Below are 12,480 nucleotides of genomic sequence, written 5' to 3' on the forward strand. Positions count from 1 at the left end.
GGATTTCCCTTTCATTTGTCTACAATGCCTTATAAGAGGGCATATAAGGATAAGGTACCCAAACTTCAAGAAGCTGCAGGACATTGGTAAAACAATGTTCATCATGCAAGGCCCAATTTTTACAAAGGTATTTCAGTCCTTCCTTAATTTGATTTCATATGTGGAACCAGCAGAATTGGACAATTCTTTACAATACCTTTGTGAAAGTTGGGCCTTACATATTGAACATTGTTTTTCCAATGTTTCTTGAAGTTCTGGTACCTTGTCCTTATATGCCCTCTCATAAGGCATTGTAGAGTTAATTAAAAGCTAGCTGATGTACCCATTCATCGCTACGGAATTGTACATTGTATACAGAATTCTAGGTTAGGTAGTGTACACGTTGTGAGAAAGATTATATTAAATTGCATAGCTCTTAACGTTACCCTAGAAACGCGATGGGGAAGTCACCAAACGTCTTTCTTCATATGAAGACTGGGTTAGGGGATTTTCATTGTAATTGTAGGTCAGCTTGCCTAGAATCAGTCGCAGTCAGGTTGGGGAGTTTTCATTATAATGGCAGACACTCACTCTCCACCTGCCTTTTTACATCCTCAGAAAGACCTCGTTGTTTTCCCAACTGAAATGAACATCAGTAGGAATGGTGCGATTAAAAGGAATGCTTTCATATGAAATACTCGATCAAATGAAAAACCACACATTTTCTCACTTTTAGCGAACAGTACTACGCTTTGATTGAAATAATAACATTAAGTTATTTATGATATTTATTACATGTAAAGTACTACGCTGCCGATGTAACAGTCCAAAGTTCCAGAGCTGGAATGACCAAGCCACAGACAGACGTGATCCGTGAACACTCTTCGTCCTTTTTTTGGTGGTGGGGGTGGGGGTGGTGGTGTCGAGTAGTGGAGACTCCCGGGGCAAAGCTATGCCCTTTTACTAATCTGTTTCCTAGGAGTACCCAATGATTCGGAAAGTCTCAATTCACTATACTGACGGCGGCAAAATCTGATTTGCAGCCAAATTTTTCCTCCAAGCCAGAGGAGAAACCTCCTCTTCACTGCTAATTTGCTAGAAATTGAATGTAGAATTTAATAAAAGTGAAGAGGAACAAGTTTTTGTTGAGAAACGGCTCTCTTCAGGGTTGAATTTTGAGTTACTTAGTGAATTGTGGTGCTAAACTTTAGAAAAGGCCTAATTTGTAATTCTAGACCAGGTCATACATACTACTAAGTGAGCTTCTGCCTTAAGTGTGCACACTGCTCATTCAAAACAGCGTGTCAGAGTAGGGATCGAATAGCTGGAATATTACGATTAACCAGCGTGTTACGCACCTGCAGTATCAGAAAATGTATGAACCAGAGGAATGGCATACTAAAGAAGAAAGTTTACTAACTCCCCAGCTCTTTCCTGCCAATATTCAGTCAGGCTGTTTTATTTCGGTACGCAGCAACAATCCCATCTATCGGAGTTGAGTGGCAGTATGAGACAAAGAACATCACAACAAACAGTGGTCAATGTAATTTTATTGTTGATCAATGGTATGCACTTTCGATACTGTAGGCCTTCACATTTCGTTTCCTTCCGACTTTGTGATACCACTCTTATCATAGTCGGTACGGTAAAACTGAATAAAATATAAATGATCATAAATTGTATTCTCTATAACTTTTGTTCTGTAGTACTTTTCAATAGGTCCAATAACATAGGTATTTAAAAATTAAATTTTAGGGGTCTTCCCCTAAACTACAATTTTATTGTTTATATCTTAGACTGTAGTTTCTTATTCCCCTACTCTATATACCGATTTTTATTAAATTCTGTTACCCGATTTTGTAGTGGCTCGGCGTTGATATGGACTTGGTAACAAAAATACAAATTCGTGAATATGTGTTACCATAGCCCGTACGGTAAAAATGTATAAGACATAAATGTTACTATTTATAAATTATTTATAAATTTCATTTTCGTATTGACAGATTCAAAGTATAGTTTAAACTATTAACTATTAAAATAAATTGTGTGTTGATTGGTGGAAAAACACATTTCTTATCTATACTAAGACATAAATGATCGGCAATTTAATTCTATATAACTTTATTTATGTAGTACAGTATTTATCGATAAGACCACTGATAATATAAATATTTGAGAATTGAATTTTAGGCCTTCCCCTGAACTACCATTTCGCTCAGAGTGGATAAAATGATTTATAGCCTAGATTGTAGTGGCTCATCCCCCGACTTTACGTATCGTTTTTCATTAAATTCTCTTCAGCCGTTTTCTCGCGATGCATGTACATACATATGGACAGTCATTGCGGAAAGTAAAAAAATGCATTTCCTTGTTACTATGGAAATGACAGACACAGAAATACCATTCTTTTCAAATCTGAGCAATGTACTGACAAAACTCTTATTTATATAGATTTTAGGTTTCCCAGAAAAAATGTGTGCATGACTGGAAGTATATGAAGATAGATGCTTCAACCACTCCAGTCTGGATGCTGTTGTATTTGAACTGTTTGAATTCCACGGGTTTAAATAGTTGTTTCTGGCTTCTAGTAAGTTTTTCACTTTCCTTTGATATGACCGTCTTCTTGAACGGGGGTGGCCACCATTCATCAAAATGTATTACCTCATCAAATTCCCTGACAACTTCTACATTCTATCTACTATTAGCTGTAATCTGTACATACTCTTTGGTGTGAGGATATAATGCGTCAACATTTTTATTTTATTTTTTGATACACCAAACTTTTTGTGGGAAGGTAAATATGAATGTGCTCTTTCAAGAAACCTGTTAGTGACACACTCTTCCTATAATAGTCATATGTAGATTTGACACTTGTTTGCTTCCTATAATCAGGTTATCTAAAGCAAACAATGAGCAACCAGGAAATGCTGCAAAATTATGTACCACATGAGAATCTTGCAGTGAGGCCAACTTTAAGGAATAGGGCACTGAAAGGCAGCAAGTCATTGACTGCATGCTTACCTCCTCTGATAGTGCTACACTTATCAGTGGTTTCTGGGATAAAGAGAAGGCTGACTTCATTCTTTTGCCGTTTGAAGGCCCTTGTATCAATAATTCAGAATACTGAATGTTGGAAAAATGTACAATTTCGACCTAATGCTTTTTCAGCTCCAGCGATTCATTTGTAAAATATGAACATGGTTCTTATTTCAAACATTTTGAAATGGGTGTAGAAAGATAGTCAGTCAAGGTTATCTAAAAAGTATTTTCCGAACTGTAATGGTGCTCGCAGAAAAAATTGTTACAAATGGTCAGTGCTAGACATTTATTGAGATTCTGATTTTGTTTGATATAGTGAAGGCAATTTCTTGTCAGTTCTGATTCAGTTAACTTATACCTTAGCTTCATTAGTCTGTCGAGACTAATTTACGGATAAATACAATTTAGAAAATTCCTGACTCGGAAAACATATAACAGAATATACCTGAAAAAGAAATACGGTAGAAGTCCGCTATAGCGAGCACGGCATATAACGTGAACTCCGCTATAGCGACATTGTTTTCTGTCCCTTCAAAATTCCTATATTAAACTGTGTATCGTCCTTCGGTTACAGCGAGAGCCCTATCACTGACGCATCTGTTATTACGAGCGATTAAGTGCGCACGATTTTTTCCGTTGCCGATATTTATGCACTCCAGCAGTTATAATGCATGCATGCATGCGTTTCCTCGCTGTGTGCACTAGCGAGTTCTCTCGTCAACATTCGAAGGCGATGTCGGAGTCGATTAATAATACCCGTCAACTGCTGTTCTGTAAAGGAAATTTGAAATGAACGAGAACTTTTTTTTTGTGGGTTACTGTAGTCACGTCCTAGTTTGTGAACCATGGGCAACGGCTGAGTGGCCTAGTAAGTGGTCCTGACAGTCGGGATACCAGTTGCTGTGGAATGGGAGTGGGCATCTCGGACATATTCTGAGTTATGGCCCTCCTTGTGCTCAGGCGGCTAGGACTATACAATCCACCAGTGGTCCATAACCCGTTAGAGGAGAGATCCCCACTTGGACTATGTATAAGTAGGGTAGCATCCGGCTTCATGAATTTACCGAGCTCAGAACATTTTAACACGTTCGCGGCCGATGACGACACACATGCGTCATGACTCCACTTCTACTCAGTGCCGATGACGACACGTGTGTCACACTCCACGCCAAACATTAAGGCCCGGTTGTATAAAACATTTGATCTGAGTTTAACGAGGAAAAATGGCTGCCAGTCAAGTTGAACTTCGATTATCCGTTGTATAAACGCTAATCTAAGATCATCTCGTCTCGATCTAAGTTCAGATTTGACTGGCAAATATTCGTCGGTTAATCTCCTTGAACCTAGATCATTATCGTTCATATTAAACATTGAACTAGCCCTGAAGACTTGAGAAGTGTTTCCTTGTATCGTATCTGCGTAAGAATACCACGCTTTAATAATATCGAGATGAGTTATAAATATCTTGAATGCTAGTAGTTAAATAATATTGCTAAAGATCGCTAGATTTTTTCAGAAGCGAGGTTATGTGAATAGCCTACTGCCATACCAACACGTTGTTACTTAGTTTTATGATACTGCTTCAATAATGAATTATTTTAAATTATGTTTCAAGTTTACAAAACAAAGCAACTGTGTAATAAATAAATAAATAAATAAATATATATATATATATTCTTTAGCAGGGATGTCGCATTATTCTGAAATTTTCGTCTGATGAAGAAGAGTTGATTTTACGATGAGCCCCTCGCGTCTTTCGGTACAGACAGAATCCGATGATTGAAATGAGTGATCAAATGTTCAAAATGAGATTTTGTTTCTCGAAAGATGTTGAGGAACGACTGGAACTGAAGTTAAGGGACACACTACAAAAACCTACTCAAAGAAATTATCCCCTGTCACCCATGTGTATGTTTTATGCTACAAGAAGTTTTCAGATGGTTGTTGGAGATCTCTTTAAATTGACAAGTCAACGGCTTTCTCTTTCAACTTTGATGTCACCATATCGGTTCTTTTATTTTCTATTATATGTTTGTACCTCGATAGTACAATATCCACCAGATCGTCCTTTTATTTCGGTGTGAAATTTGCAGAACGCTCCTTTGAATTTCCTTCCATATTTACTTCGCGAGATTTCAATATTTCTTCTTCTCCTTCTTCGGCAGTCACGGCAGTTTCGTATTTCATTTGTTTACAGTCACGGCCAGGTCATCCCGCCATTTATGTATTATCCAAAAGGCCGAGCTATTTCGTATTTCATTTGTTTTGCGGTGTTGCCACGTCCACTATTTTGAACTCCGATTACATTTGAACTACACATGTGTAAACCAAGTTCAGTTTTATATAACGCGATGAAGTTGTAATCTCATTTCATTTTCAGAACTAAGTTCTTAATTGATCTCCAGTCAGATGTTTTTATACAACCGGGCCTAAAGCTCGTATTTCCGCCAATATGTATGTAAACAAACAGACCTCTCATCTGTGCATTGTTACGGTGTTATTAAACATATGTGCCATCCGGGCATCAGATCAATTGTTAGTTACAATCTCTGTAGCCATTACAAGTGGCATACCATTCTGCGATATCAAGAGAGAACAGTGAAGTTTCAGAAACTTCTCTCCGGAAGAGAAGCGGGATAAACAGGCGATGGCCAAGCAGGCATCAATTTTTGCTGATGAGACAAAGTCTCTTAGTGCATTGGCACTGCCGGTGGCTCCAGTTAGCCTACGCAGTGGCCTCCACGGTATGCACTAGCCAGCGTGTTGGTAGGTGTGCTAGGTACCAACTGATGAGCCCACCCTAGCACACGAGGACGGGGCGCTGGCAACCAAGAATGAGTTAGCAGGAAAATTTATAATGTCCAATAATGGACCATTTATATTGGTATTATTAGTGATGTGTGTGTCGAGTGTCTACTCCCTGTTCTCACATTACAGAAGATGAGGAAGAAGTAAGTAATATCTCATCTCCTAATCTCCCGCCAAATATTATGTGCAATATTTCAGGGGTCATTTCTTGGAGTTCAGATTCGTCCTCAATGAAACAAACTTTATTGGTCGGCCGGAAATGAAGGTTCCACTGCCACGTGACACGAAACCTATTGATTATTTTCGCTTGCTTGCAGATGACAACTTGCTGAATAACATTGTAACTGAATGTAACTCATTTGCAGAAGAGTAATTTTTGCAAGGAAACGTCACTGGAATGTACCACACTGTATTGACTAGTTACATTGTACAGCTTATGGAGTAGGCCTAATGTAAGTATACATTGTTCACACAGCAATAATAAGATTCTACTGCACAATATTTTTGTGTGAAATGTTCAAAAACTTATTTTTCTGCTGTAAAGAAGTTCTACAATCGAACAAAACATTATTTTCCTCGTTCCACTTCATTACCAGTCATGACGCACACGCTGCGTCAAACGGCACCGAAGGCGAAAAACTCATCAGTAGTGCCGCTGACGCAGCGTGTGCGTCATGGCTCGTATGCACATAAATAATATTGAAATAATTAAAATAATAATCTAAAATGCATAAGGACACAGAAATTATGTCCTTTAAGCGAAACAAAGTATTACGGTACCACGGTAATGGTTGCCGATATCCGAGCGGCCGCGAACGTGTTAAGCAAGCCTCAGACCTATGGGAGTAACAGAGTCCCACTCCCATTTGACAGGCGGGGGACTCCTTGGAAACAACTTGGTGAACAAAATGGAATTCGATGGGGAGCTATCAATATTGATGGGGCTTATGGAAGAAAGTAGAACTGGCTGAGTCAGCAAAGAGGATGCATCTGGATGTGCTAGGTGTAAGTGATATTCGGGTAAGGTGAGATAATGAGGAAGAGATAGGAGATTATAAAGTGTACTTGACGGGTGTTAGAAAGGGAAGGGCAGAGTCTGGGGTAGGGCTCTTTATCAGGAATACCATTGCACGCAACATAGTTTCTGTTAGGCATGTAAATGAGCGAATGATGTGGGTAGATTTGTCAGTTGGAGGAATTAGGACTAGAATCGTCTCCGTGTATTCACCATGTGAGGGTGCAGATGAGGAGGAAGTTGACAAGTTTTATGAAGCATCGAGTGACATCGTGGTCAGGCTCAACAGCAAGGATAGAATACTGCTAATGGGCGATTTCAATGCGAGAGTTGGGAATAGAAATAAAGGATACGAAAGGGTGATTGGTAAATGTGGGGAAGATATGGAAGCTAATGGGAATGGGAAGCATTTGCTGGACTTCTGTGCTAGTACGGGTTTAGCAGTTACGAATACATTCTTCTTCAAGCATAAGGCTATTCACCGCTACACATGGGAGGCTAGGGGTACCAAATCCATAATAGACTATATCTTAACCGACTTCAAATTCAGGAAATCTGTTAGGAATATAGGAGTTTTCCGGGGATTTTTCGATGATACAGCAGACGCCTATCTGATCTGTAGTGAACTAAGTATCTAAGTATCCCTCGTGTGCGAAACGCTGGCAACCAAGAATGAGCTAGCTGGAAAATTTATAATGTCCAATAACGGACCATTTATATTGGTATTATAAATTTGCTCATTCAGGACAAATATTTCAGATTCCCCATGGGAATCAACATCTATATCAACCAATTGTTTGCCGGTATATATCAGAAGTTTCTGAAATTATGGCATCTCACATCAAAACATACTAATTCCATTTCATTGGGGAAGTAATTAGGCCTATTACAACGTAACGGCTACGGATATATTTGTCAAATCATTAAAAGCGTTGTAGGGCTAGATATTTTACATTTGGATGAATATTTATATAGGTTCGAGTGCCTGGATAACTGTAAACATATTAAGAAGAAAATTAGACTCTGGGCATTTTCGTAGTTTGCATTGTCCACAACAAGTTTTTCCAACGTCAATCATATTCTGATGAGAAACTGCGTCGGTCTACTTGTTCTATTTTATGTGCATGTACTGTACTTCGACACAAGTTCTTGCAGGTGCTGTCTCAGCTCGCTGTTTTATTATCCATTCCGATAATCAAATCCAATATAGACGATCTTTTAACCTCAAAAATTTTGCACGCGTATGCGCGATGGCCTTCGATAAACAAAACACAATAGATCATCCCACTATTCGGTAGCCAGAACTACACGATCCAGGAAGCATGGGCATAATATACAGCATTGCCACATCTCCAGTGATACTGTATCAATGAGTGTGCTCTGTAAGTGCTGTCTATGAAATGTAAACTCATATAAGTGAATACTTACTATAAGTGATCCCTTATTACTTAAGGGTTCCACTTATATATATAAGTGCTGGCTATGAATTCGGCCCTAAATCCCAAATTCAAGCTCACAGCTGTGCTCCCGTAACAGCGCGGCCAACTCGCTCGGTAAAGGTAACCTCGAAAGTTGTCCACTATGAACTGCAGCCTAATTTTAAACGTTAATGGAACTGATGGCTACAATAAACACTCCATAAATTTCACATACAGCAGTAAAATACTGTATTTATCATGCTTGGTGTATGTTTGACTGAAATCGGCCTATATCGGACCAGTGCCCATGCATAAGAGACAGAATGTGACTCATAGCCTCCAGGACCATTGTGGAGAGAAAAAAAAAGAAAGAACCTGAATATCATACTTCAGTGAATCGTGCACCAACTTCATATGGCAACAAAACTGAACACTCAAGTGCAAAGATAAACAGGTATCAAGAAATCATCACTTATGATAAGTCAGAAAAGGGGAGCGTTATCAATCACAATACATATGCTAAGCATACAGCTGACATTCTTCAAGGTGAAAATCTAAGTTTGTACTTCTCGAAACTTAATGATGTTAAGTCGCCACGCACAGTCTCCCCACTACCTGATTGTATGTTCTCGTGCTGACTCTCTTTGTTTGATAACTAGGAACATGGCTGCTGTTTATGAACTTGCCTCCGCAAGGAGCGCTGATGTTAGGCATACAGCGTCTCTGTGTTATTCTAGCTCGCTGCTCAATGTGTTTCATGGTCAAGCAAACTAATCGGCAGTTGTTGGTGACTAAGAATCATTTTCAGTAATTTTTTTTAGTTCATCAACAGAAAATGCTTGCCATCGAAGGGAGGAAGAGTGCGTCCTAAGGCAACATGGAAACGAACTGCTGCGGCTGCCTTAAGGAAAAGTAAAGTGCCATTAGATCCAGTTCAAGAACGTCGGACATACTCTCCAAGTCAGGTGAGCCAACCCTGAATGAGCTCGGGGTGCCCATTGTATGGATACATGTACGGGCAGGAAAGAAAAAAAATCAACATCTGCCTGCTAATGATAACATTTGAGTTCTCTGAGGGTGAGATAACAACCCTGATCTACATAGCCAAGAATAATGACTGAGCAGATTCATTGTTGTGACCGTGCATCACCTTATGATATGAAGGCTTAGGGGTTTTGCAGTGGTCGCTTTGTAGACCAAGGCTTATCAGGACTGTAGCATCATGGTATTTGGATTTTTGGATGTTATAAAATATGGACTGCCCATTGGACTGACGTCTGTGATATTGGTGATAATCGCCATTGGGCATTGTACGTTCACTGCAGGGACATGGCTAATGTTGCCATCCAGGTTGAGTAACACCAGTGGACTTGTGAAGGACAAACAGTTTTTCATTTGGAAACATTTGCACTGTACAAATACAGCATATTTTAGTTAATTCATATTATTTGTTATTGTCAAAGAAGCATTGAAGGCAATGCTAGGCATTCAGAACTGTATATTTTTTCAACTGTAAACATCCTGAACATTTATACAATTCTATATGCCATTGTTTCATTTCAAAACTACTGTAATGTTGCATACACACAACATTTTGATGTACCTAAATTGTAACATAAGAGCCATCAGAAAGATTTGCTTGTGTTATTAATCATACAATAATTATCATATTTTTATTTTAGTGTATGCTATCCGGGAGGCAGCTACGCTAAATCTAAAGAAACTTGTAGAGAAATTTGGACCGGAGTGGGCCCAGAATACAGTCATTCCTAAGGTTTTGGCTATGTCCAGGGATCAGAATTACCTTCATAGAATGACCTGCCTTTTCTGTATTAATGTGAGTATTCCTATGTTTTGAATTTAGTTTCATCACGCTTTTTTATATTTCATATTTGTGCATTTCAGGATTGTTGCTGGAGATACTGGGTTCTGTTCTAGAAAATGTACTTTTCCTTTCTTGCCTTGGTATATTTTAATAGTTTAGTGACGTACAATAGGCATATATTAACATTTCTCTAGCTTTGTTGATCATCATTGTTTCGCCCTATCCATATGCAGCACAGTCTGGGCAAATGTTGCTCTTCTCCTTTTAATATCCCTATTACTCTTCAGCCATTACCATGCGCTCCTGTCCAAAGTCAGTTGTTCAGTGTAATATTTCATCATCATTTTCTCAATCTTTCCAAACCTAAAAACCAGTAAGGTGCATGAAGCAGTTGTGTGGACTTAATTTTTTAAACCTAGCCTGTGTGGGTATTAATGACATACAGGACACCACGAACCTACTACGCTGGCATAGCAGGGGGAAAGGATATACTCCCACGTGGCGCGTCCCAGGTGGCGGATGGGGGGGGTCCTAACCGGCTTGCCGGCGGACTAGAGGGAAATAAAATACCTCTCGCGGACCTAACACACAACCCCAACCCCCTGTGGGTGGGGGACGTAGACGAAGAATACACCCACGGTATCCCCTGTATTCGTAACAGGCGACTGAAAGGGGCGACCTAGGGATGATTGGGTAAGAACCATGAAACTACTTGTGATTAGTACCACCACGCGGGGAACTCCATGGGTCTCTATTCCTTGCGCGTTGTACCACTATGTTAGGTACCAAATAGGTTTGTGATTAGTAGCACGCAGGAGCACCACGCGGTCAGGTTTTTACGGTACCTGTGATTAGTAGCACTATATGGCCGACACCAGGGTTCTGGCTTGCCTATGATTAGTACCCACTATACATGGAACACCACGGGATTAGTACGAGTTCCTGTGGTTAGTACACTTAAGTGATGAAAACCATAGGTTTGTGTTGCCTGTAAATGGCGCTGCCATGTGCGAAACACCATAGGTCTGTATTACATGTGCAAATTTCATTACTTGTGAGTAGTAGCATAATGTGTGGAATACCGCGAGTCTACGATACTTCTGATTAGTACCACACCATGACAAATACCATGGTTCTATTTTCCAAGCGATAAGTACCATAATGAGAGGCTGATGATCTATATCTTGGACCCCTTTAGCTTGCAAGCATCATCTATTCATTATATTGAGCTATAGAAGTAGTCTCTTTGTCAGTATTACTATTGTTTTCCGTCAGTTTCTGAGACTGAGGCATTGCGGGTCGACTCCACTGATAGACTTTTAATTTTCATTAAACGAATGAATAGTGTTATTACATTACGCTTTGTTTTTAATGAGGTACCGTATTTTCTCGCATAATTGATGCCATTGCATAATTTATGCATCCCAATATTTTTGGGTCCAAAGTTGAGAAAAAGAAATGCTCCCATATGTGACGCACCCACTTCTTCGAACATCATTGTGCAGCTCCGGATGCGTTTTGAAATAAATCTGGTAATATTATAAACGTTAGAATAAGAACAATAATATACACCAACTTTTCACTACCTATCAGTCCTTGTATATAGGATACAAACATTACAACTGGTGTTATAAGTTGGGACATGTTTTGCGTAACTGCTGTAAGCATCCTCAGACAATATAAACCTTAGCCTAAAGTTTTTTTTTGCTGTTGGCTTTATGTCGCACTAGCACAGATAGGGGGCACCAGCACAGATAGGTCTTATGGGAACGAGGACAGGAAAGTGGCCTTAAGGTCCAGACCCCGCATTTTCCTGGTATGAAAATGGGAAACCACGGAAAACCATCTTCAGGGCTGCCGACAATGGAGTTCGTAACCACTATCTCCCGAATACTGGGTAGCCTACTGGCCGCACTTAAGCAACTGCAGCTATCGAGCTCGGCAAATATCCAGTTCTTTTAAACCGTTGCCTACGCTATAATAGAAGGCCTGGGCAAGCCGACACATTTCTGGGCGAACAAAGTAGTTCAGGCGATGTCCGCTTGGATCGCGTTTATGTTCTGTCTATATCCTTATATTGAAGATTCATACAATAACGCGAAGTAATACATTTTGATTATCATTATGCCCGGTGTGAATCAGATATAAATATATAAAACAACTTAGAACACACTACACTTCATAGATTTCTTTCATTTTGCACTTGTTTATCATACAAGAATAAAGAATAGGGAAATAGGCCTAAATAGAGGTACTCACCCGATTTTTCCCTACCGGTATTCCTATAATTTCAACACTCTTCTGCACATCCATTATTTGTTTAACTAATCAGTCATTAGTCATTTTCTTTGCATTATCAAGAACAGGCCTGGAAATTTTTTGTAAGTATAACGTAT

At 39.4% G+C, this 12,480-nt stretch overlaps 1 protein-coding gene across 5 annotated transcripts in view; it reads left to right on the plus strand.

The window, feature by feature from the left end:
- Positions 1–12,480, plus strand: part of Pp2A-29B (Protein phosphatase PP2A regulatory subunit A) — a 177,085-nt gene that overhangs the window by 111,006 nt on the left and 53,599 nt on the right. For all 5 annotated transcript variants that reach the window (XM_067153738.2, XM_067153736.2, XM_067153739.2 and 2 more), the window contains one exon: positions 9,942–10,096. In XM_067153738.2, the coding sequence (XP_067009839.1) occupies positions 9,942–10,096 (155 nt within the window). The remainder of the gene's footprint in view (positions 1–9,941; positions 10,097–12,480) is intronic.

Source organism: Anabrus simplex, chromosome 9 (genome assembly GCF_040414725.1).
Source record: "Anabrus simplex isolate iqAnaSimp1 chromosome 9, ASM4041472v1, whole genome shotgun sequence".
NCBI lineage: Eukaryota > Metazoa > Arthropoda > Insecta > Orthoptera > Tettigoniidae > Anabrus > Anabrus simplex.